Source organism: Spodoptera frugiperda, chromosome 4, assembly GCF_023101765.2.
Source record: "Spodoptera frugiperda isolate SF20-4 chromosome 4, AGI-APGP_CSIRO_Sfru_2.0, whole genome shotgun sequence".
NCBI lineage: Eukaryota > Metazoa > Arthropoda > Insecta > Lepidoptera > Noctuidae > Spodoptera > Spodoptera frugiperda.
Window position 1 is genome coordinate 8,232,381 of NC_064215.1, and position 27,494 is coordinate 8,259,874.

Below are 27,494 nucleotides of genomic sequence, written 5' to 3' on the forward strand. Positions count from 1 at the left end.
ACAAGTGAGTTGCCGGCCTTTTGGGGGAATCGAGGGTTGGGAAAATTTAGAAGGAGAGTTATTGGGTCTCCAGTAACGTCACTCATACAACGAAAAACAACACATGCGTTGTTTCGCGCCGGTTTTCTGTGAGACCGTGGTATCACTCCGGTCGAGCAAAGCAAAGCACAGCTTTCCCACACTTGAGTATACTTATAATGGTGATTAGTTTAACAATAAAACAACAGAATATAAAAAACTTTTCCTTTTATTTTCAAAACAATCTGTACTTATTAAGTACAATAAAACTTTACCTAGCATTCGTTCGTTTTAACAATGAAAAATTACAAGGTTCTTAATAATATTAGTTATTTACTTCACACCTTACAATTTGATGCGTCTATGAAATTAAGTAAATGAAACTTTATCAGCTAAATAATAGAGTTGACATTTATTTATAATGACTTATCACAGAAAGGTTGTTCTCGCACTATGTTCGTTTATCGTTGGCGATGGCATCCTAAAGAAAAATAAACCTTATTTGTACAAAATATTGGATAGAAATGATATGTGGTTTAGGGATGCCTTTTAGGTCCAATATTGGTTTCGTAAATATCTACTACTATAGGAATTTATAAGAAGATATTAGGATAGTGTTATCACGTCAATGTCGATTGGAATGACGGACGGATCTTAGGGATTATATTTATCTATAATTATATTTACAAATCTCCAAATTGCATAGTACGAGAACAGCCCTAACATTAATATACAAAAAATATATACAGAGAAGATACAACACTAATTTTAGCTATTCATTATATTAACATTTCATTTAAATTACATATAATTAATATTTGATAAATTAGGCTTTTAAGGAGGCCGATATTCAAATATTTAGGTTTGAAATTATAATAACATTGAATAATTGATTTATTAATTGAATACAGTTTCACCTCTAATTTAGTTAAATCAATAACATAATATAGTATCGAAATGTAATTTTAATAATAAAATAATTCACAAAAATTATGATTTATTTACAGTTATTTATTTATTATGGAGGAATTTGTTTACATAGCCTGTTATTTACAAATCTAAAGTATGTTTTTTTGAAAACTACAAGTAAAGTGACGCAACTATTTTTAAAACGAATAATGTTAATACAATACTTAAAATATTCACAGAAGTTTTTAATCCATTATATTAAAAAAAATTTTTTAGTCAATGAATAAATTGTCACTTAATCTTCGTTAACTTAGAATATAATCATAATTTGATTGTTTTCTCACTTCGATAAAAATCTATAAAGAAAATGTGACTTCAGTAAAAACAGACCCTTTTTTAGTTTCTGTAGATTCTGTAGAAAGAATTTCAGAGCTATTGAAAGTTTTGTTAAGAATTTTACTTCAGCGAAAACCTCGTGTAGAAATTGTTACATAATATTTTATAGCATACTACGTATAATACAATGTTTATTATATTGTTTTTTAATAAAAACTTTAACAGAGTTTTAATAATATTTTACAGTTACGTTTTAGAGTTTCCAAATTAAATCATCGTATGATACTAGATAGATGAATTTTACATAAAATGTGTCTCTTTCAAACAACACATTAAATAATAATTGCATTGAACACAAAACTAATTCCAAGCTTTTATATAACAGAAACATAGATTGCACAATTTAAAATACTAATATGAATAAAAATAAAATTATTTTAATTAAATCTCACACAATATTTTATGAATTTGGCACAGGTAAAACTAATAGTTGAGTTATAGTAGCAATCCTGGCAACACAAAAATTAACTGTCAATTAAACGGATTGTCAAAATAGTTTGTCAATCATGTAATTGCTTTCACTTGATATGCTATTCTTTACTTTATTTCATTGTTAACTTAAGGGCTAGTTTCACAAGTCAAAAATCTGATAAAGCTAACTGGCTAATAATACCTACAAGTCCCATTTATTAGTTGGTGTATAATGGCAGTGTAGAGTAGAACCGAGTCGCGATTCAAATCATTTAATGTTATAAAATGGATTCTAATAAATATGTTTACACGTAGAAAAACAATACAAAGTCTATATTACAATTTTTAAATTATAAAAGGCTTATAATCACGAAGCAAATACAAAGAGGAGATGTCATAACTCGATTTACCTTTAACATAATGCAAGACACTTTACAGGGAGCGCCTCTCTCTATTTTCCATCTAGCAATCCGATACTAGTTACAAAAATGTTGCCACTTGTCTACATATTTATGTGCCACTCTCTGAGCACTTATAACTACTCATCTACACCTTTTTACTTATAATGTCATTGGACAGGGCCGATGTTTTGTGTCACTGTCTCTTTGTACTTACTACATGCTTATAACTCATCATACAACAAATAAGGCCCTAGTAGTACTACAGCAGAACTGTGGCGGTTTTTAACCGCGGAACATTTTAGTGTATGACAATTAGGCCCGTGACAAAATAGTAAGTGCGATGACTTGTACTCGGGTTCTCGTTACAAAATTGCGCGGTTAAAAATCGCCATGGTTCCACACTAGTGTGGCTGCAGCTTAAGAAGAGTTTAATATAAATGAAAATGCGTCATTTATTTAACTTGAGATGATAATATTGTCGATATGTTCCACCGGAATCATTGCTTTACGAGAACGTTTTATCTACATACAATTATTTACAGTCTTCACATTTTTTTTTTACTTAAACTCTAATATCAATAGCTATTCAATGTCTATAACTTTCGCCTAGTTTCGTTTCTTTCTTCAATGTCATTTAAAAATTGCATTTTCTCTGAGGCGTTGTGGTACCTGTAGGATAAAATATTTTTAACATAAGCAAGTAAATCCATTTATCTGCGTTTTTCTAGGGCAAAGTTTTATTTTAAGCCAACATGGTATAGTCTTAGCAGAATTTTATATACGAACTTTATTGAAAGAAATTATGCAATAAGTTATTCACTTTTTATAGATAATATCAGAATTTGTACCCTAAAAACAATATTATAATGTGTTTCAAAGAAATTTATTTAAAGTTTAGAGACTTTATACAGACTGAGTATTATTTTAGTATTTTAAAAGGCTAGCCTTTACTAGAAGTATGTAGAACCACTGCTGCAATAATAATTATGTAGATTTTGTGTAAACAAAACCTAAACAGAATTTAAGTTTTTAATTTATTATTATTGTTGTACTTACTTCGATCGTTTTTTTCTTCTTACTGTATCTACAGGCGTTGCTTCCACGCATAAAACTATTAATCTACTACTGCATGAATATCTGTGGAAGAGAAACATGTATTAGTATACATTTCGACTGCACGGTTAGTGCGGTAGCTGGGCAACTGGCTGCCGTGCAACGTGTAGGCGGTTTGATTCCCGTAGAAAGTAATTATTTGTGTGATCCACAAATTGTTGTTTCGGGTCTGAGCGTGCACTTGTTGAGTGTGTGAGTGTCACACTGCATGTGAACTTGTTTGTAAACTTAAAGTTAAAAAAATAGGTCCCATATTTAGTGGTCGCAAGTGCTTAAAAATAATGGCAAATCCTTAGATTTGTTTCCATATACATTATTTCGATGAAAGAAGTTTAATAGGACTAATATTGTAGTTACGTGATGTTAAAAATGTGAATGATTAAACTGTTTAATACCTCCATCTTTTAAAATGTTTATTATTATCGATGATTTTATATTAGTATAATTCCTTATATTAAAAAAAAATATCAAAACCACTTACGTTTCTTGGTCTAAAAGCTTATTGGAACGAAGCGAAGATGCGAGCCCAAACTTGTCTGGACTACTGCTGTGCCAAGCATCGCAGTACGCATCCATTGCTGGCTCACCATTCGGGTTAGCGCCATGCCACACCGCTTTAGTAGGCCTAAACGCAATGGATATTGAACATTAGTAAATAGTCGCAAAAGATTAGAATTTCGTGGATGTTTTTCGGATTATGTTGGTTTTGTTACAACGTAAAATGAACGTATTATGAGTATGGAACATAAATTCGATATGCTTTAGATTTCATAAGACAGGCAAAGTTTATGTGATGTGATGACAAATTTATTGGTAGTACATTAAAGTTAATAGTATTTCTATTTAACCAAAGATTGGAGTACGTATAATTACAGTATTGAAATGGTACTTAATTTTAAGTTACGTACGAATGAATTGGGCCTCCGGTAACTTCACTCACGTAACGAAACACAACGCAAACGTGGTTTCACGTCGGTTTTTTGTAGATTTTAAGTGTGGGAGAGCCATGCTTTTGAGAGTGAGGTTACCGGAGGCTCAATTCATTCGTACCTAATCTAATCTTCCTAATTCCCAAATCCCCAATAACCCTTAAATTCTTAACCTCCAAAAACCGGGGAATGCATTTGTAACGCATTGGGTGTTCCGTGGGCGAAGACGATTGCGTACTATCAAGTGTTTTGTCTGCTCGTTTACCAGCTTATACCATAAGAAAAATATTGGCATTCTTATAATTATCAGTGTTCAAACACAACAACCACACTCTTCATATTAATCCTTCAAGCAATAATTAAAACAGAACTCATAACAAAGTTTATTCATAAACACGGTGACAATTAGTTCATACACTAAACTTTATTAATTACCTCTTGTGGCCTGAATTCCAGTCTTTATTTAAGTAGCCTAAATACCACGGCCTGATGTTTAAAGCAAATTAAATATTAATTTGTGCCATACAACTATATGACTGTTTTTGTTTGAAATTTAATATCACTAATCACTATAGCCAACGGTCCGTGAGATTCAACTGTTAGGGCTTTGACCGTGACACCATGGCGACGGATTCTGCCATAAATTTCCAAAACTACTGCAGATCCTGTAAGCCAGGATCCACAGTAGATATATTTTTATTGTAACTTTCGAGAGACATACTAAATTACCAGCGCGAAAATCGCCGCGTCGTGTGTCGCGGAATGCTACTCATGAATATGAGCCTATAGTATGGCTTGAAACTAGTTGAGTTCCTCGTCAAACAGTTACGTGAGTAAGTAGATATAACTAACAAAATACTGGAACAATGAAGTCTGGTTACAGGGACATGAATAACTTGTCTTGAATTCCGCAACGAAATAAAATATTAGAAGATATTATTAAAGGAAAAGAAAAAGGAGAAGGATAGTTTACACTTCCCTCGGTGTATATGTATAGCAGGAGACAGAATAACTTAAGCATAATAGCACAGAAGTGACAAGTTGCGAAGAGATTGGTTGCGCCGCCATGGTGTCGCAGTGCAATATAGCTTTTAGAATATGTGTTTATACTACAAACAAGGGGTAAGCCATACATATTTTAGTCTTAGCAGGGGAATTGGTGATCTCGGTTTCAAAGTATCAGGTTTATCAGAGAACTGCCCAGTTTCAGTTAAACACACGTCTTGTCCCTTCGGACCATACGACACCCGCGGTAAAAGAAAAGGTGGTGATCTTCACTGTATAATAACCAGTAATCACTATTCACCAACCTTTAAGTACATTTTTTTACGGGCTTTCGAGGATTATCTTCACTGGGATTGAATAAATTGATAAGGAGTTCTTCCCCAAAACTTGCTCCCATTTTTAATTGGAAATTCGCCGAATTTTTGATGAACGTAGACGTTGGTTTTTGATATTATTTATTATTTTTCTTTAATAGAAGTGAAATAAAGATGCCAATTTATTATTATTGTATCTTGAGATAAAGATACAATTTATTTGGTAAATATTTATTTATAAAAATAACAATAGTACTGTGATCAATGTATTACGGAATGGTATTATCACGTGTATTTTTTGAAACCCCACTAAATCTTTAAAATGATACAAGTAATTATTGAATTTAACCTACTCAGAAAAGCTATAGCAACATAAATAATTAAATGAAACCGAAGATTTTCATTTTCCGAATGTCGAGAAGCTGTACTGTACATCACTTTTAATCACGAAGTTCTAAGAAAAACAACTAATAGTAAATTCACACAAAACGAACCAATATAGATGCTATGCGAATCCAATCTATATCTTGTCAATACCAAGAAACCTTTAACATTTACACACTTATTTTCACTGCCTCTGCCTCGTTGGTCAAGTTGTCGCAAGTGCGACTGCCGGACAAGGGGTCTCGGGTTCGATTCGCGGGTCGGGTAAAGTACTACTGGGTTTTTTCGGTTTTTAAAAAAATTCTCAGTAGTAGCACGGAGTCTGGAATTGGGTCCAGTATATGGCAATAGGCGTGATCCTATGCCATATACTGGACATGCCATTTAATAGGGGGTGACCCCTACTACATGCGACTTGTAACACAAATGGTGAAAGTGGGTGTACAACATTGTATAGCATAATTACGTGTCTTAATGAGCACCTCTGCCTTCCCTTCGGGGCTAAAGGCATGAAGTTACTCTCATTTTCACGACGAAAAGTAATACAATATAATTCCAGGCTTGACTACTCTGAGCGTATTGCTTTCAAAGATTGTAACAGTAAGTAGTCATACTGCAAGTCGTTCCTAAATCGCCAAAGAAAATAAAACAGCTTATTTCTAGGTCATCAGATTCCATGAAGCCTGTATTCCTTTCAGTCTGCAATTTTCTTTCTTTCATGTCCAATTCGTCATAGTGTTTTTCGCCGAATCTGTGTCAACGGCTTATTTGGTAAACGAGTACGGTACTACTGCAGTGTTTTGTTTAATCAAATCTTCAGGCGTTCTATTTTCTGTTTTGAATTACGTGATGGGAGTTCAGTGAAGGATTCTCGGAAATCATTGTTTTTGCTTTTACAATCATGGTACGGTATATTGGATAATGTACAATTATTCAGATATGTTTTTTATGAGAAAAACGAGCACTGCTAATATGAATGTTAAAGTTTTTCATGGTACAAGCCGGTAAACAAACAGATGGATCACCTAATAATAAGCAATCAACGCCACACCCGCAATACCAGAGATGACACAAGTGTGTTGCTAGTTTTTTTTGGAATTTGAGGATTGAGAGTTAAGGTTTCTTCCATCCATAATAATTTAGGACGTATTAAAAATATCTATATTGAAAGTTTTACTATTATAATAAGGTTTTAAACTGACATGGTCACTAACACTAACATTAGAACTTAAGAAAAACTAATGAACATGGTAGATATCCAGATATTTACCATGTTTATTAGTTTTTTGTAGTTTCAATATTACTCGAAAAACTAATAAACGTGCTAAATATTCTGTCTTAAGTTCTAACATTAGAGTTTACTATTATAGTCAAAATAATAATAACATGTTCAAATATCTTTGCAAGTTAGACCTCTAAGTGACTGACACGCCGACTTTCGTTTGAAATTGAGTACCACTTCAATATTAAAGCGTTAGCACCGCACACAGAACCTCACTCAAAACTTAAGCATTACTCAAAATTAGTTTTCAATTAATCAAATGACTTGAAACTAATTTTGAGTAGCAAGTTTTGTAATAAGAACTTTACATTCTACTGAAATTGTGACGAACTTTGTTAGTAAAACCTGGCAATTATTCTATAGATATAAATCACCTGCTTACAGTTGCTATGTGAAATATTAATCGTGAAATAAAACTATTACTTGTGTATATTATTACTTTTGTGAGACATACTAAATTAATTCTTGTTTTTCGGCTTTTATTTGACAAGATTCTCAACTAGTTTCAAGCCATACTAGCGACGAACACGAAAAAGCAGCGGGACAGTCTTCGCGTCGTTTGTCGCGGAATACTGCTCATGAACACTAGCCTGTAGCTTGTATGGCTTGAAACTAGTCGAGATTTACGTCAAATAATTAAGTGAGTAAGCTGAAAAACATAATAATTAAAAGCATTACCGATATAATTATGACCATTCAATTATGGAACAGGGATAACGACTAAACTACAGATACATCAAAGCTATTGTCAAAAAAAAAAGAATACAGACGTTACAAAAGATGATGATTTAATGTTCATGTACTCACCATCCAGGATCCATCAGCACATTCTGCCCACTAAAGCTGTAGATCCTGGGAGCGTGGGCGAAGAGGGCTCCTGACCCATCAAACATCTCGCCCCAAGAATTGAACAGCACATCGCCTCTCGTATTCACTACTGGGATCTCTCTATCTACCCAACTTACGATAGAATCTATTGTTTGAACCCTGATAACAAGGAAACAGTTATTTGATTATGTTCTATCAATAATGATTACGTATGAACTACAAAAGGGCTGTTGACATCAAAACCAGAAGATATTTTTATTTACTTTTTTCTTATTTTCTTGATCGTTACATAAAAGTACTTGTACAGCTCGTTGATCAAAGCCTTCTTTGTCTCGTACTTTGTTATACGCAACAGCCCGTAACACTCAAATATTTTTGTGAATGTACCACATAAGTTGACAAAGTGTCGATGGATATAAATGCTTAACTGTCTTTATGGTTAACGATCAATCGTTTACAATATAAATAATAAATAAATAATAAATCCTTTATTTCATTATTTCACAAAATAATTTACAATGAAACTAATATTACTATAAAATTAATGGTATAACTATCAGAAACCACTTACCTAGACGATATAAAGGCTCTAAAAGTGCCATCCATGTTGGCCCTTAAGGATTGTCTTCTGCACTCATAATTACTACTGCTAACTCCATGCATATCCCCTGTATGAGGCTCATTCAGAGCAGCCAGGCGTAACTATACAAACAAAGACAATATTCAGAGCAAACTATTTTAAGTCTTTCAGACATCACATTAAAACACAGAATAGATTTGTCATCAAAAAAAGGTGTCAACTTTATTTTCCCTGATTCTCGTGCCCGAATAAAAAGCGATTCCATTAGGCTCAAAGGAATCTAGTATTCATAGAATAAATCTTGTCAAGAGGACGAAAATTATTAATGCTACCTGAACAAAGAATGGTTTCGCAAATTGCTCAAATATTATTTATTTAAAGCTGGGGATGTTTTTAGTGAAGTAACTATTACGTAACGTCAGGGAAGGTCACGGACTCACGGTTGGTGAAACGCTGAGTCATGATTTTGTTGAAGCTTTTGTGTTGTAAAGTGTTTTGTTTGTACGACGTTTACTTTCAGTGCAACAGTTTTGAAGATGACTTTATCTTATCTTTGCAGTTTAGCGAAGACAGGAATTTGAAAAGAGCTCTTTTGATCAATTTTGAATAGATAATAGATTTATTTTATTTATTGTCAGTTAGCTGTTTCATTCTATAAGAATAACTTACCACAGGCCCCTCTATAGCAGGATTCTTATGATGTACTAAACTCGAAGTCTCTAGAATGTTCTGCAAAGGCGATCGAGTGGGTCCTCCAGCTGGCGGGGTATGTATAGCCAACAAAGACCCCATCTAAACAAAAACAAACATTTCTCAGAACTTTCTTAAATGTCTTCGCTAATTCACTGATTTTTTGCCCTCATTAATTTTGTCAGCTAAGGAAAATGAGGAAAAGGAGAAATTAGAGTCTGGCACCAAACATTGATGAATGCGCTTCAAGTATAGATAACGCTTAGACTCCCCCACACAAAGAGGGAAAACAAACATTCCCCTGAGAACTTTTCAGCGATTAATTATGAACTTTACTCTCTGGTTTTAAGATCCAAATTTAAATTTTATGAAATTGTTAACTCATTCAGATGTATATCCAGCGGGAATGGGAATAAGTTTCTTTCAAATAACAAGACCCGAATAAAGGAGGAGTTTCTTATTCCCAACAGGTTAAGGAAAAGAAAATTTTCTTTATTATTCATGAATATTTATGATCTCAAATCTCGCGGTTATAATATTTAGAAATCAAATTTACTTTTGTCAATGATAAAGAATGTATTAATTCAAAGAAACAGCTACAGAGATTACAAGGTCAAGTCTTAAAATGATTGAACAATTTCATTGAATATTGAAAGCTTGTTTTCCAATAAACTAAGTACGAGTTAGATTTAGATTTTATTAATCTGAGACTAATAAAACTTCGGCTTATAATAACGAAACTGATTAATCATAAAATTCTTAACACCCTAGAGGTTTTGGGGCTCTCTAATCAGTTTTTAATTATTCATAATTGCAGTCTTCTCTTCAATTACTTAAACATTCTAATGGGTACAAAGTAAATTATTCTAGCTTGTTAATAATTCCATATTTCATTTCATATTCCATTACGTGTCGTGTTAAAACCGGGTGTTTCAAATTAGACCGCAACCATATATTAACTACCACGCATACCACTTCAGTGTATTGGCAGAGGAAATTACTAAAATTAACCCTATTTTACATACTTTTTATTTACTAAAATAAATAGTATTGAAATACCCTTTCGACCAGATGATGGAATATTGTAAACAGTGTATATGGTAACAGTTTAGTATCTCGGTCCCAATAGCCAATATGTTTTGGTAATTTATATTATTTAGGTCAACTAAAATATCATAGGCACTGAATCTATTTTTGTTTTTACAAGGCATAATTTGTCCTTTTTTATTTATTTTACACCTCTTGTACATGATGAACTTATTGCCTATTGGCTTTTTCTAACAGTTAATATGGGGTGATGCAGAGAGACACATTAGTAGGTAAATGATTAATAATTACTTTTATCGGTGCTCTGATGATAAACCACAAAAAATTGTTAAAATACAATTCTATACCAACATAAGGCATCGGTTTAAAAACTGAAACTATAAAATTATACTCACCGCTACATACTGCCAGCCGTTGTTGACCCGGACTAGCAACGCTTGCTCTTGAATGACATACGCCAAAGTGCCTAGTGGGCTGCTTGTTCCGAGCTAATGGAAAATATTTTAATTTATTTATTCTAAAATGTATTATACAATGGTATATCTTGATGAAATGCAAATTTACCCGAATCAAAGAATCTGTAGTCTTGAACAAAATAGTTCCAACTATGGCTCTTCCATCTTCATCATCCTCAAAATCCCCCGAATCTCCTAGAGGGTCCAACGGATCTCTGAACGCTACAAAAAACAATTTGTTTTCATAAACTATCCGAAGTAGCGCCGTACTTGACTGGGTTTAACTTCGAACCAATTTTTTGCAACATTAAAATGTAAATAAGAATTTTTCAACTCAGCGAGTTTTCAAAGTTGAAATAAGAAAAACAATCCGGACTTAGTTCCCGGTAAAAGTGTTTGAGAAAAACTATTGCGTACCGTATTGCTCCTGGCGGTATTGTACCAGATGGTTCAAGTTTCTTATAATTTGTAGAGGATCCCGTTGTTTTCCTGTTCATAAACAAACAAAATCATTTTAATACGGTCTAGTTTTGCGGTGGATAGTTGTTTTATTTTTCGAAGATATTGAAAGGATCGAACAAAAAGTTTTTGTGACGAGTATTTTTTAGCTTGAGGGACGCCATTCTTAGGGTGCATATCTGGTGGAAAAGCACCCTTACGGCTATTATAATAAAGATAGGAAATCGCGAAATATACAGGTAGGCAGTGTTGTGAAAAATGTTACTCACCTCCGGAAGGTTCGTGACGATTAATTCCAGGGCTATCGGTCAATGTATCTGGCATTTCATTTGGATACACGCCGGGCGGTCCCGGTGGCCCCGGAGGTCCCGGGGGGCCAGGGACGGTCATGTATTGGATATTAGTTGCCGGGGCCCCTGGCGGCCCTGGTGGACCTCTGGGCCCCTCCTTTCCCGGCGGACCAGGCGCCCCATCATACCCTCGATCACCTTTCTCACCTTTCACCTAAATATAAAAATAATTTCATACCTATCTCTCTGCAAGAACCAACTTCATTTTAAAAACTATTTCAATTTTGTTTACCCTCAATATTTAGTTTGAAGAGTATGCGCAACACAAAAATGCTATTCCAAGAATCATGAACAAACTTACTCAACATTTTAGCTTTTCTGTTTTGTTTATAGAAACTTCGGCGTTTTCTGGGATGTTTGTAAAATATTAAAAAGCTGCTCTTAGCTCAGTTCTTTTTAGTTAAGTAGAAAAATAAAAGTACAACCACGTATCTTGAGATGTTTGATGTGAATTATAAACTCATATTTATAAGGTATCGTTATTGATATGGGGCATTTGCTAGAGAAATGCAGCGTAGGCTGTATCGGTATTTTAGCGCTCCATTCTCCTCATCCGCTATAAAAGACTAAGTGGCTATGGTTGTTCGGAACCAGAGCCAAAGGCTCGTATTAGTCAATACGGAACAAAAGCGGATTGTTGGCCACATACGGGTGCAGTTTACACTGCATATTCTAGCCCCTATGTAGTTTTTGGGTCGGATATTTTTGATTCGGAATTTGCTCGAACTAGTAAACCGAATAATAAATTGCCTAAAAAATCTGACATAGTGTATTGAGGCTTTGTAAAAGCGTCGTACACGTGTATAAGCCATTCTTTAGCTTTGTACGGAGCAGTTTTATTTATTCTTTCAGTATCATGTTGGCTTTCTATTCAGTAAATATAAAACAGTTTATGTGTGAGCGAGCAATAGATAAGTTTACTCCTTGGAAGCTATTCCCTGGGCTTATAATGTAACGTTTACCTTCATTCGTAAAGAAGGAGAATAACATACATACTCAACTGTCCAATTAACCTGATATATGGAATTACCTTTTCTAAGTCAAGTGGGGTTCCGCCAGGGTCTCCTTTTTCACCTTTCGGGCCGGGTGCGCCTGGCTGGCCGACGGCCCCGGGCGCGCCCTGTCATATGTATAACTGTAATTATGGTTTATCCGAAATTTGGGCCTCAAGGGAATTCCTACCCAACGTTTAGCTACCTGAAGAATTGAAGTTACTCAAGTGGGTTCCAAATTCAATAAAAATATCAAGGGGAACTAGAATTTAAGGGAGACTTTGCAATAAACGGCTGTAATAAACGGTATTTTCATCTGTTCCAAAGGTATATAACCGAAAAAAAAACGAAATAACTTCTTCTATTTTCGATATATTGTCAAAAGTACCGGAGACATGCATGCACGCAAAGAGTTAGTCGTTCTATCCAAAAATATTTCGTAAAAGCACAGGTTTTCGTTCTATTTTTGGCAAACAAAATCGCTTTGTTACCGAAAGGGAATATAGATGGTTTTCTACTATGGTCAGGCAAACAATTCCTGAATTAATTTAGCAGTCATATAACAATCAGGAATTAAAATTGAAATTCCATAAACTGCAGTGAGACTGTTGACATTATTTATTTTAATGGGACAAGTCTGCCACAACCTCCTAAAACAGCTGTATCTCCAGTAAGCCAGGACCCACAGTAGATACAACCATGAAAACACCGGAACACTGAAGCTCCAGGAACATAAATAACTGTTTTGGATCCCACGACGATATAAACCGAAAGAAATCATAGAGGAGAAGAAAAAAGCTATAGTTCTCTGTGAAATTACTTATATTAAAGAAGAAAAGTTATTCTTTAGTTTTTTACTTAGCATTAAAGTTGTCTTATCTTTAAAAAAATGTCTCTTACCGTCCATCCTGGCAGCCCTATATCTCCAAGTCTTCCATTACTGCCTGGGGTCCCTGGTGGCCCTGGAAGACCAGGTGGTCCCCTAGGCCCAGGTGGACCTGGATGTCCACGTTTACCTCTCGGTCCTGTATCACCTTTATCTCCCTGTGTAAGAATGAAATTTAACTTTAATCAAATTATTTTGTTACTGGGTAAGTACGGGACTGATTATCACTATCACAAGCAAAAACTTTCTTTAAAGGCAATTCCTAAAACTGTACATTTATTGAAATAAGTGGATGAAATAAATAATTTTAATTTAGTTTTTTTTTTAATTTTTAATTGACAAGATGCACAACAGCTATTAGCAGAAGAATTTGAAATTTAACATATTTCTATCGAGAGCTGAAGACAATCTAGCGGGTTTTCCGGGGTTCTGGCTTGAGAAGCAGGAGTAGAAACGGGGTGGTTTTTAGTCAGTAGGAGTCTGATAGACCCTTTCGCTTCGCCGAAAGCAGGAGATGTCAATGGTTGATTTTCCCACTCTCAAAACAAACATGTCTCTAAATGTATAGATAGTTCAAAGTGGGTGTAGCGAAACACTAAGAGAAAAATTCACGAAAATGGAAACACGTTATTATACAGGTACAAAATCACGGGTAAAAGCTAGTATCTAACTTATAAATCTTGTAATGTGTGTTCTATGTACTGTACATATACAACACATACAAGACTTTGCTCTTAGCTTTGAACATTAATCATCTGCTGTGTATATTCTAATTAATATTTTGAAACAATACCATGTTACGGTTTACCGGAAATATGTAAAGAGGTTCTGCTGTTTGTTGGAATGGAAGTCGATATGAGATTTCGGTGGTATTGTTTAATGAACAAATATTATTCGGGTATAATTTGTGAGTTTGTTGAGTAGCCCAAGCACGACTGCCATTAAATAGGTGTGACTTTTCATCGACATAAAAAGGGCGATTTTCAGTTTGACCTTGAGACGTGCGCGACGTTGCGTTGGGCTAAACCGATTTGGATTCGGTTTTCAACATAGTATTTTCAAACTTAGGAGAAAGGTTTAGTGATATATCGTATAATCACTTCGGGACCCAAAATGGGAAGCGATGTCAGAAAATCGTAGGCGATTCCCTTTTTTAAATTAAAGTTTAGCTTGAAACTAGTCGAATTCCTTGTCAAACAGTTAAGTGAGTAAGCCAATAATATAAAAATGTATTTTATAATATAAAAATGTACTTTACCTTCGTCAGTACCAACGCTTCATCTCTTGATATCGCAACAGGTCCTGGTGGACCAGCGTCTCCTTTGTCTCCTTTTGGCCCATTAAGACCCTGAGGACCTTGTGTTCCAGGTAAACCAGATGGTCCAATATCACCACGTTCCCCTGGCTTGCCATCTGTCCCCGGAAAGCCTTGGGGACCTTCCATCCCTCGAAGACCTTTTTCACCCTAAATTAAGTATTTCGGTTAATTGATGGATACGGCGAAAAACATTTTTGGCCTCTAAATAAAACAATTTTGAAGGAATCTGGTAATTTAAAGATTTCTGACAATAAGGGAGTCGTGAAAATATAGAACTCGGAAAGCATTCCTTGCGAACTGTTATTGGAATTTTTAAGAAAAGGTTTTGTAAATTCTGTTTCTAATATAAAAGTAAAGTTAGTATAAGAAAACGTCAAATAAATTCTGTAACAATAACGTTTTATTTCCGCGCAAGCGAAACCGCAGGCTCAGCTAGTACTGCGAAAGTAAATCATGTTTTCTAGAAAGCTTCGTAACATTCACAGTTACATTAATAATTCCTTTACATAAGGTAGTTATTGTTATTTATCAAATGCCGTTTAAAAAGAATTTACGTGCGCAAATCCTTGACAAGGCATAATTAAAATAATTTCTGCGAACGAAATATCTGTTTTATTTCGTTAAACATTATTTCGTTACTTCTGATTATTGTGTTTTAGACGAAAATTCGTTTTTATTTGCTTGTGTAATTACCTTGTCTCCTTTCTCCCCTCTATCGCCCTTTCCGCCTTTCAAGAGCGCCGCTTCTGTGGAAATATAATTTGATTTATTCCCAGTATGTAACGAAACATATGAAATAGGAGCTTATTCTCATGACAGAGTAGGTTTATTTTTAATTGCGTTAAATCTTGTTTATGAGTGTTTACGGTTTTCTTCTTTGTCAGAAAATATTACCTAGTCACCATGTTATATCTATACAATGTATGTGTGTTTGTGTCATACTGGGCTCGCAGTTTTAGATCTTTAATATTATGTTTTAGGATTTGCCTAGCAACTTGTAATTAGGCAATTTTGTTTAGAAAAAATATTGGATACAATATGGATTTTAGTATCCAATTATACCAGATCCGTGCGTACGGCTCAAAGAGCCATCAGACCACTACAGATGGGGCCCAGTAGGGCTGCTGCCTGATCCGGAACTGCGGACAACCTAGCGAGTTTACCGCGTAGCTCCGGCTCGAAAACCAGGAGCAGAAACGGGGTGGTTTTTACTCAGTAAGAGTCTGACACTCCCAAACGCCTCGCCCAGGGCGGGAGAAGACATTGGATGATTTTCCACCCTTAAAAGAAACACTAGTATTTTCTCCTGTATCGTGGGTGCGTTTACAAACATACAAATCCACATACATATGACACCTATTCATTTATTGTGCCAGCATTAATATTTGTTATTATTACGGCTGCGTTTAATATTTATATTCCCTTGTTAAAACAGGATATTATGATTTTGATTTGTTTGCTGTTTACATGTGATTAAATTATTGTTGTGTTAATATGAAATAGTAATGTAAATAAATACCTATTTATTTATTTAATGTGAAATTGGTAGCATCAGTGATTAAAAAGTTGTTAAGAATAAAAAGTACCTAATAATTGGACTGAGATGAGATGTTTAATTTTTCAATTATTCTTAAACATAATTCAACATTACACATAGATTTAAGTTAGGAAATAATTTAATTTACGTATATATTGCATCACAATCGATCACACTAATATTTTGTACACCTACGTTTGCACATCTCTGTATCAACCAATGGTTAACTGTAAAGAATGCCACCTGGCAATAAGTCCACCATCATAATTATGTTATATACAGAAGTGTAAAGAAATAAATTGACAGTTATTTTTATCCATCATGCTATCAGCTCATAAGTACGTCTTTACCTACAGCTACATGTTGTAACACCTACTTAATTAATAAAATAAATAATCCAAGAATTGATGTACTTAGCAAAAGGCTGTTCCTTCCAAATTCCCTCTCAAAACTCCCCCCATTTGAGAGAGAGGCGCTCCATTAGAATGGAACTTAATTAGTGACTTAGAAATTAATGTTTTAAACGTTTTGTCTGCCTGTACGAGTTTTCAACAGTAATTATTTTCCGCGTCCTTCATACAAAGTTGTAATAGACTAAAATATCGTTTGTTTCACATAATTATGGGTGAATGTCAATGGTTCAAAATGTGTGTCATTGACTTGTATTCTTTTATATGTGATTTACGGAAGGTATTAGAATTCAAGGACGACGAAAGAGGTTTATAGTATGACGTCATCAGCACGCATCGCATGTATGCGGTCCGTACGATACGGATCAATGGACGCAGTTGTATGAGTTTCTATAAAAGACAAACTAAAATCCGTTGCGTGCAGTGCGTATGATGCGATTCTTATAATTTACATATAAAAAAGTACTTATTTCACAATGTCCGTATAGCCGCTTTGTATCAGATAACGTTGAATTAAGAATGTAATTTGCATGCTCTGTCACATAAGTTCATTGGGCACTTATATGAAGGTAGTGAAGCAGGCGCTTAATGTAATTTACATGACAAATGTCGTGGTTGCCCGGAGGTTTATTAATTGTAAGTTTAAAATCGACTGTACAATTGGTGCGGTGGTTGGGCAACCGGCTGCCACCCAACGTGTAACTGGTCCGATTGCCGCACGGAACAATCTCCAATGGCTCTTTTACTCTTCATACAAGCTAGAAGAGACGCCGAGTGGTTATTAGTTGAAGAAGTTTAGAAGTCCATTTTGCTCAACCCTAATGCAGAGGGACTTCATGGAAATTGTTTGCTCTGATGAAAAAAGTGGTGAGCATATCCCCTATGGAAACAACGGTACAAAAACAATAAACAACTCTTCGTTGTTGATTAGGTTAGTTAGTCAGACAAAAAGAAACATTTCGTCATACCTATCTCCGAATGGGTAGGCAGAGATGCCATATTACGGCACTTAAAGCCATTATACAATGTATGATCTCTTTTCACCATTTGTGTTATAGGTTGCAGGTAATAGGGGATAGTCTATTGCCATATACTAGAAACACTACCAGACTCCTGATACTACTGAGAAAATTTGAAAAACCAAAAAAGATCCCAATGCTATACCCGACTCGGAAATCGAAACCGAGAACCCTTGTCTGGTAGTCGCACTTTTCTGTAAATTGTACTGTTCTTATATCTGCTTAACTGTCATTCATGTTTAAAATCAAATACAAAATCAAAAATTTTTAATAAAAATTGCGTTTAATTTTAAATATCTCAGACTTTCTCGATACACCGAACCAGATGTCACGCCCCGTTTAAATTCATTCTATATTAACTAAATGTAACTAAAACCAATAAGAATGTCAGCAAGCAGTATTTATGTTGATTAAAATGTAGTACTAAGACAGTTTCCAATGTATAGTCTTGTCTTGATTTGAAATTGTTTAAATTCGACTTGGATTTACACAGTCCTAGTTCTGTCGATTCCCTCAAGACAGACAATAAATTATTTAGCTAAGATTCGTTGGGATCTTGAGAGTCGAATTGTTACTAAAATTTTATTTTTCATCATAAAATATTGTGGCAGTAGTATTTTTTGATTTCGTAGCGTTTTTCCATGTTTCAAAAGTAAAATATTTAATGTTTATAAAAGTGTGAAAATTATGACAAAACTGTCATATTTAGTAAAAGTAGAATCTTTTTTAAGTAATATTTCTTTCTTTAAGCTGAAATAGATGAAACATTGGTTAAGAAGTACATTTAATACGAAGTTATTTACTCAACCTACATCAAAATTAAATCTGTTAGTTCAAATACCTTTACCAAAAGAATAAATAAATAGTTCATACTACCACATATTTATCAACGAAACGTTCTAAAACTAGAAATAGATAACTAAGCTCTTCAAGCCCCAGTATATAGAAATGGTTCGACCAGTATTATAAATGAGCTAATACGGACCATTCAGTATAAACTGATGTTCATATGAAGATGATTAATGTGACGATGGCAATAGATAATGGATGGCCTTATCCCAGTGATACAGGCGCGCTCATTTTACGATATCAATTGAATTTAGGTCAACGAACCCGTTTATTAATTTGTAGTTGTGCTAATTGCGATATAATAGGTTAGTTGACAGGAAAGTTTTAAATGTAATTAGTCTGTCAGTTAGATAATGAAAAAATATTAAACACAATGTTATAATACACGCGATGGAGTAAGTTTATGACATGTTTTTTTTTTTGGTGTGAAGTTAGTTGGAGAACATGAGAGTGACAAGGGCTACTTTTTGTCTCTTTCTAATCCGCCAGTTTTCTAAAATGAAGGGTGGAAGTTTGTATGGAATATTTCGCAATTTTCAAGACAGAAAACTAAAAATTGGTATGTAAACTATTTGTGACTGAGAAAAAAAATCGTTCATATATTTTTTCTGGAACATATTTCCAACCTCTAAAACGGCGTGTTCGATGCCACGGAGGAAAGCTAGTAGCCTAATAAAGTAGCCTACGAAAACAAACATTCTTACTAAACATATTGACATAAAACATTCGTCCAATGTTTGGAAGGACAACCGAATAATTAATTTAATGGTACTAATCAGTTGATAGATTGATTGATAATTGTCTAGTGTCGTGTTAACTATTAATCAGTCTAAACAGACACAAGTGAACAGTTTGGGTATAGCGACAATCTAATTTCTACTTTATAACAAAACTAGATAGTTGAAAATCTAATGAAGAAATTGGATGAAAAGGGTTAGGTTGACGTGCTGGTGACTGTACTTGAAGTATTTAGGAAGTATTCTCAGTACTACAGGCTATTATTTTGTTAGTATGTAATTAGTTGTATGTATAATTATTACCTTCGAACATTGCGTTGTGTTTTGTTTTGTGTGTTTCATTCTGTTTTGGTTTTATTTTGAGAATGTGGGAATGTGTTTAGACACCGTACACCGACAATAATAATATTATACGAATCCATTATTAATTCTGAACAACATGTGGGAAAATAGAACAATATTTATTCTTGGTGTTTTTGTTATTAATAGAACGATTTTTATAAAAGAAAATATGCCATGAATTCATTAAATACGTACGATGTTCCTGATATAATACGAGTGACACAAACATAGAAATCTTAGACCGAACAATCCGATTTATCAATATTTTAGTCCATTAAAACGTGAATTGGCTTCAACCTAAGCTTTTAAATGTGGGAGAGGCATGCTTTAGCACAAATGGACCGGCTCGACCAGAGTAATGCCACGGCTTCATAGAAAATCATCGTGAAACTTACTTGCAACGCTTGCGTTGCGTTTTGTTATGTGTGTAGGGAAACTGGAGGCCCAATAACCCCCTCCCAATCTTCCCAATGCCAGATTCCCCAACAATTCTTAAATTAGTAACCTCCAAAAAGCTGGCATCACACTTGTAATGCCTCTGGTGTTTCGGGTGTCCATACGCGGCGGCAAATGCTTACCATCAGATGATCCTTCGGCTCATTTAGTGGCTAATCTATACATATAATAAAATCGTAGAAAAGTGCTGTCTGTACATTGAAAATAAAAATAAAAAAAATAGCAGGGGTTATTGTTATGTCGATGTCGAACCCAAAAATGTAATTAACTTTTTTTTGTCTGTTTGTCTGTTTGTCTGTTTATCTGTTTGTCTGTTTGTCTGTGTGTCTATGCGCGCTAATCTCAGAAACGGCTGATCCGAGTTGGATGCGGTTTTCACGAATATATTGTGGTATGCTTCAATTTACATTTAGTGTTTGTTTCATGTCAATCGGTTCATAAATAAAAAAGTTATGTCAAATTAAAGAATCACGTCGAACACTATTCTATGCTTAAACCATTAATCTCCGCCACTATTTGACGGATTTAGTTGAAATTTGGTACAGATATAGTTTAGAACCTTAGAAAGGACATAGGATAGTTTTATTTCAAAAATCAAAAAATAAAAATTGAAATAGATCGCGCTATGGTTTCGTTACATTCATTTGGTTGGGTATCGGCCGAGCGCTTCGGTACTATCGTAGAAAAAGTGTATTATCAGTCGTATGATTATTTGTCTGTAGTGGTCCTGCTGTTTCGTATATTATTCTAAATAAATTGGTTTCGTTGTATTTGTCAATTAATAAGTTTATTTGTTGGGTTTTTCTGGTTTTCTGGTTAAATTATTTAACGTAGGTTTAGTTTGATATCGATTATTAGTAGTTACTGTAGTTAGTTTTTTAATAAAATTGTAAGTCTAATTTATTAATTAATTAGATAGATTAGATTTAAGTCGTTTCTTTTAAATTATTTAGTTTAAGCTTGGTTATTATAGCATAGAGGATAGGTTGTAATATAATTTCTTTTTTAAATGTTATAAATTCGTAATTCGTAGCTTTCTTTAGTTTTAAGTTAGTTTTCATCTTAAGTTCGGAAAGATTATAATAATTCTTTAGTTTAAGTCCGTTTTTAAAAAATTTTTTCAATGCCATAAGTGAGTATACATCTATTAAATTCAAACGCAGAGCTCATTATGTTGATTTTTGAAGAGTTCCCTGGAATATCTTCTACGTCTCATTTTTGAAGAGATTCCGTGAGATTGGGAACTATGTGGTTAAAACCAAAAATTTGCCGGAAGTCACTATTCCACGCGAACGAAGTCGCGGGCAAAAGCTAGTGTCATAATAAAATTTGCCAGTAAGAAAATGTAGTCAGAATTAAGTGAAGACTAACTTAATAATAATGAACTATACAATTACGTTATCGTGGTAGTAATTCTGTTCAGTGCTTATGTAATAAATATATTGAATAATAATAACTATAATCAACTAATTGGTTTTACTGAGATTGTATGCCAAATTTTAGAAATTAATGTTGACGTAAGATGTATTATTGGAAGAGCCTCAAAATGTATTAGTGGTTTAATACCAACTATGATGGTGTTTTATTAAATTATCTATAGATCAAAGAGTAACATAATAAAGAGGTAGATATCCTCATGAAGATATCGTCCCTCTCCTCATTTTATATACATAAGGTATTTTTAGGTAAACTTTATAGTTTTCTAAAATTGTCAGCAAAATTTTAGGAAAATTAACACGGATGTTACCTAGATAACCTACAAAGAAAATATATTGAGTTGAAATATGACTTACCTGTGCGCGTGACGTCAGTTGATATAGCGTTTTCAGATAGAACTGGGACGGCTGGTCCTGGCGGGCCGGGGAGACCGCGAGCACCTACATTTAGATTAAATATTAGATACAAGCTAATGTTACCTAAAAGGGTATCTTCTGAAAGAAACTTCTAGGATAAAACTAAAAATAAAAGCTTTTGCGATAAACCACTTCAAAATGTTCGGATTATACAAATGGACATCATAAAACACATCTGTCCAATTTCGTAAACATTTATTTCAATATGTTAACTTTAACTTTACGTACAAACCCAAAATATAATACGTACGCTACCCCAAAACATCCGATACAGAAATAAAACAAAAACTCTCAAGACGATCGTAAAAAGTAACAACAATAATAAATAAACTGCGTGCAAGCACTCGAAAACCAATCCAAAGGGTTCACTGCGCGAAGAAATAAAGATTTTCCAAATCGTTACTATAAACCCCTAAAAATCTCGCGAACGCTTTACCCGCGTATAAATATGGGTCATAGAGTAACATAAAATTTGATGGTTGAGTTAGTTTGTACCTTTTTCGCCTTTTTCGGCAGGGCGCCCGTGAGGGCCCGGCAGGCCCGGCGTGCCATCGCGCCCGGGTTGGCCTCGCTCTCCCTTCGCGCCATGTGGCCCTCTCAGGCCGACGTAGCCCTGTAACGCAGTTATGAGCTTAGGGGTCGAAGGTAACATAACATGGCGTTACGAGGGTCAAACCGTCACTTATTGCGTTAGTCCCAAGTTTATTATCCGAATACCTACTAATTTGGCGACGGGGTCCGTGTGATTTTATTTTGATTTAGTTGCTCTCATAAAGTTCTATGGTTGTTTCCGAGCTGTTCTCTTTAGTAACATGACGTAAAGCAGGCCTCTACTAAATTAATATTGAGGAAGTAGAAACTATAAGGCTAGTTGTGTGTAACACACAATATTTGGTGAACACGGAAGGCAGAACAATATTATTCGAGTAACAGGTAACGGAGTGGAAATTTTCTGTTACGTTTTAGTAACTCGGCGAGCTCAGGTGGTTTCAGTTTGACATAAATATCAGACTTATTCGGGTATACAGAGTTTTGTGTAAACCGCAGAAGTTTTGATGGATGGTCGGGGGAAGTTTAGCTAGGCTAATAACCTATATTCATGGTAACGTAGAGGCAATGAAATGAACTATAGTCTGCACGTACTCTTATTTTGGCCATGTTCCTAGTATACAATGTTTAGTAAATTTATTATCTCAAAGCCCACATTGTCGGAGCCTAAGTAAAGGGTACATTGCATAATTGATTTATCAGAATCAATAAACCGTCCTAATCCGATAATCCGATTATTAATATCTACTCTGTATTCGCGCCCTCAATTCCATGTATCAACTAAAATAGTTCTTCATAAAATAAGGTTTCTTTTACCGTACGACTACGATAAATCGTATCGTATTAATTACTCATAATTTTTATTACATATTTTCATGTTTATTTTGTAGTACTACATCGTATTCAGTAGTTAATTTAATTAACCCAGTAATACGAGTATTATAACATGCAAATTGATATTAATTTTTCAACTAACTGATTAATTGATCGAATATTCTCATTCAAAAAAATTGTATACAACTATTCCATTTAAATTTAAACGTTCGTAAATTAAAATGTATCATTCATAATATACATTTTATTAGATTTAGATTATTTTTAGATTTTCTTTCCCATAAAATTATTATCACTGCTGACCAAATGTCTCCTCTCGCACAGAAAACGTTTGAGTATTAATCATCCCGCCTACTCAATACGGGCTGGCGATTTCAAACTTATAATAAGACCAGGTTCCTTCAAGATGTTTTCCTTCACCGATTGTCAATGGTGTTTAAATACTGTTAGAAAGTACATATCACTTGAAAAACGTCACATTAATACTTGCTGTTGATAGGTTTAGAACCCGCATCCTCATGCATGAGAAGCGGGCGTCTTAAACTTCCATGTATATCCATAATCGTGAAGTATAAATAATACTTTAGTTCACATAAGTAACAATATCATATTCAGATAACACTTACCCTTTCTCCTTTGTCGCCCTTAGGGCCATGTAATCCTCTCTCGCCCTTATTCCCTTGATATCCTCTTTCTCCTTGAGGACCCGGGAGGCCCATTGGACCCCTCTCTCCAAGTATCCCTGGATTACTGGACCCGTATAATCCCGTTGATTCCTGCGTAAGACATGGTGATTAGATATGAATACAGAAGTTGCAAGAACAAATAATAGGATAGATGACAAATTTTTATTTTTATATCCGTCTTGTAGATTATATTTTAAAATATTAGACACATATTTTTTTAAATTTTCTCACGGAAATAAAATACTTTCGAAGATATGATTTGATTTAAAATATCACCTAACGTCATTTCTAGGTACGTTTTATACGTAGAAATGACGTATTTATTACTCCGTATGTCTGACGTATTTATCTCAGTGTAAAATAAAAAAATACGTGTCTAATATTTTTGTCATTACCTAACTGACGGGATAAATAGATATTTAATTTTCATACACCGTCATCATCCCTATTCTTGTAGGTTGAAATAAGTCATAAAATTAAAAAGTCAAGGATTAAACATTATTTTGTAGCCTTTTTTACAATTTTAAACATAAATACTTAAAATTTTAGAACTTAATTTAGTTTAAAAAGGAATAATATTTATGTTAGAAATTTGTGCGTTTTTTTACTTTAGGTTTAAGGTTTATTAATTTTTTTTTAAATATACATGTCATAAAAAAGTTCCTCCTTTTTTGACAACCCCGAGCGTAACAAATTATTTGTATGTAAATTACGATGAAACCCGTGGCAACTTTCCCTAATGTCTGTGTAGCCGTTATCTTTATAGATTTCCTCATACTGTTTGCATTTTAATACGAAGTAGTCCTAGATGAAGCCCTCTGTACCTCAACAACTGTTCAATATGCAATACACGATGAATACGGCGCGTAGGTAAAGTTGCCAAAAATTTGGTATCTTTACCCATGTTGTTTTTTCTTTACTACGGCTAAAATAAGTGTTTGTATTTAATGACGATTACGGTAAAGTGAGCCAGATAGACTACAATTCTAAATATATAGTTTTGGTTTCTATGCGTCTTATGGTTAAAAATATATTTCGTGTTTTGTTCTAAAATATGGTAAAGTTGCCATGTTTTACGGTACGTTTTATATGTAGGAATGTCTAAATTGCTTCCAATCCTAAACTTTGATTCGTTTTATCTAAGTATTCATTTTATCTTAAAAAAATAAGTGTCTAATATTTTTTCATTACCCAACTGACGGACTAAATAGATCTTTAATTTTCATACCCCGTCATCATCCCTATTCTTGTAGGTTGAAATAAGTTTACGAAGATGCGTGATGTAATGTTGGAGAGGGTCAATGACCTCTTTGTTAGCGGTAATGAGATCAGATCCAGAAGGATGAATGTCGTTTTGCTATGTAGCTTTCGTTCAATGTTATAAGAATAGCTGTTTATATCTAAATATAGTTCTTTCTAATATATTTTAGGTATGTTTATAAGAATAATTATAAAGTTAGATTTACAGTAAACGGAACGCTACAAAAATCTTTTGTTTTTATAATTTAACCGTTTTTGTTTTCATGTTATTTATGCAACATAACCTTAAGTTGATGACATCTATATTATTACATAAAATTAACATTGAAGTCCTTAATCTTTTGGAGATAAAATTAGTTTTTTACATTACCTGTTTCTGGCGTTCGAGAGCGTTCCGTTTACACCTTGTATTCAATGTGACAGTGAACAAAAATTCGTTTTTCTTTTTTAAATATAATAGAGAAGAAATTAGTGATCATCACCTACACTTACGATGTTCCATTTTAAACAAAGCCTGGACTAAACGGGTACCTAACCAACTTAGATTGTATATAACCTAACCATCATATCAATTTACATGAATCTTGTACTGAAACAACAATAATTTATCGACGCTACGAGAGATTCTAATTACATATCAGAAATTGAAGTTGATATATTGGAACCCTGATAAATAGATAGGCTATTTACATAAAATAACTTAGATACAATGTTGTGTGTTGTTTGTTGATTTCAAGGGTAGTTAGGGGTGAAATTGCAGTAATATGATAGTACATATTTGGAACCCTTATAATAAGGGCGATTGGAAAAGAAGCTATAACAGTACTGTGAGACTTCAAACTGAGTTAAGAATCGAAAATTATTCATATATATATTTACTTCAAAAGTAACTTTTTCGATTAAATCATAGGTTTCGAACGACTGTATTATTATAACAGTTACTAAATAACATTAAAATAACTGAGTTGAATTATCTCAAAGCCATGGGCAAAAATAAAAAAATAACCATCAATACCAATACAGTATATATTATCGTATGAATCGTGTCTTCAAAGTTTTCTCCAAAATTCATATTCATAAAAGTAATGAACGTAACACAACTTGTACCGTTATAAAATAAATCTAACTTCAAGCACCATACTATAACGAAACGATACTACAAATAAATTAGCAAGCTTAGCACGCCTTTCTTCAACCATTAACTTTAATAAAAACCTACCCTACGCTTGCAAGAAACACTGCTACTCTAAAGAAAATGTGGTAAGACGAAGCAATACGAGTTAAAAGCATAAGGTCAGTTTGAACTAATTTCTGTGGGTAAATTCTACCCACATTCAACACGCAACTCCGCAAGTCCGTAGATAGTTTGCTGCAGTCATTTATACCTGTTTAATTCTACGTAAATAGAATGAAACCTTTGAATCTAATGCTAAGTAATTGATTGTGATAATTTAATTTGTTTTTGCTAGCTCGGTCTCGTGACAAAATTGTTTCAGGAAAATAGGAATTGTGTCTGGTATATAACAATATACTCACTCCTAATTAAATTTGACTCATAACCTAATTTGTGATAAATGGGTGCTACATAAAGTATATGCATCTCTGCCTACCATCTTGGAGAATTAAAGGTTTGAAGTTATGTATATGAAATTTGCCAATATCAACATTTTGGGCGACATCAGGAAACACACATGCATGAATCCTATCACTGGATTTGCACTCGATGCATTGTGATTCTCCGAACTCCTATTCAACATGTCCAAGGATTTAATACATTGAAATGCAAAAATTAAGTGTAGAAACTTCAGAGACACATACTCCAATCTAATTTCCTTAATATTTACTACCTTAAACCTACCTACCGTAAAGTCTACTTTATCTTATATTTATGATACTTAAATACAAAAATTGAGATTTCAGATACTTAATATCCTGTTTGATATTAAGCGAACTGTAATTAATATGGCTTTAAACCTTGTTGTTGTTTAATACAAGATCACAGAAGATTTCAGCTTGGTAACAAGAAAAATTCTATCTGAGCGAAGCCAATTTATTTAGGTAATGATGTAATTAATCTTTTGAGGAAATCTACACAACCCTTTTGCCAATAATATTTTCTAAAATGTAAACCGTAAAAAATGTAGGATGAAAGACCTAAGGAGTTTATTACAACTACATGATCTAACTTCTTTTAA

At 33.9% G+C, this 27,494-nt stretch overlaps 1 protein-coding gene across 1 annotated transcript in view; it reads right to left on the reverse strand.

Annotated features, from left to right (window-relative positions):
* Positions 1-229: 229 nt before the first annotated feature.
* LOC118272771 (collagen alpha-1(XVIII) chain) overlaps positions 230-27,494 on the reverse strand; it is an 85,045-nt gene continuing 57,780 nt past the window's right edge. The window contains exons 7-23 of the mRNA XM_035589439.2: positions 23,980-24,129; positions 22,466-22,583; positions 21,911-21,994; positions 15,461-15,513; positions 14,708-14,914; positions 13,464-13,607; positions 12,602-12,691; positions 11,491-11,725; positions 11,180-11,251; positions 10,872-10,984; positions 10,703-10,795; positions 9,240-9,362; positions 8,562-8,692; positions 7,970-8,149; positions 3,730-3,873; positions 3,192-3,272; positions 230-2,804 (exon numbers count right to left, since the gene is read on the reverse strand). Coding sequence (XP_035445332.1) covers positions 2,729-2,804; positions 3,192-3,272; positions 3,730-3,873; positions 7,970-8,149; positions 8,562-8,692; positions 9,240-9,362; positions 10,703-10,795; positions 10,872-10,984; positions 11,180-11,251; positions 11,491-11,725; positions 12,602-12,691; positions 13,464-13,607; positions 14,708-14,914; positions 15,461-15,513; positions 21,911-21,994; positions 22,466-22,583; positions 23,980-24,129 — 2,094 coding nt within the window. The 3' untranslated portion in view covers positions 230-2,728. The remainder of the gene's footprint in view (positions 2,805-3,191; positions 3,273-3,729; positions 3,874-7,969; positions 8,150-8,561; positions 8,693-9,239; positions 9,363-10,702; positions 10,796-10,871; positions 10,985-11,179; positions 11,252-11,490; positions 11,726-12,601; positions 12,692-13,463; positions 13,608-14,707; positions 14,915-15,460; positions 15,514-21,910; positions 21,995-22,465; positions 22,584-23,979; positions 24,130-27,494) is intronic.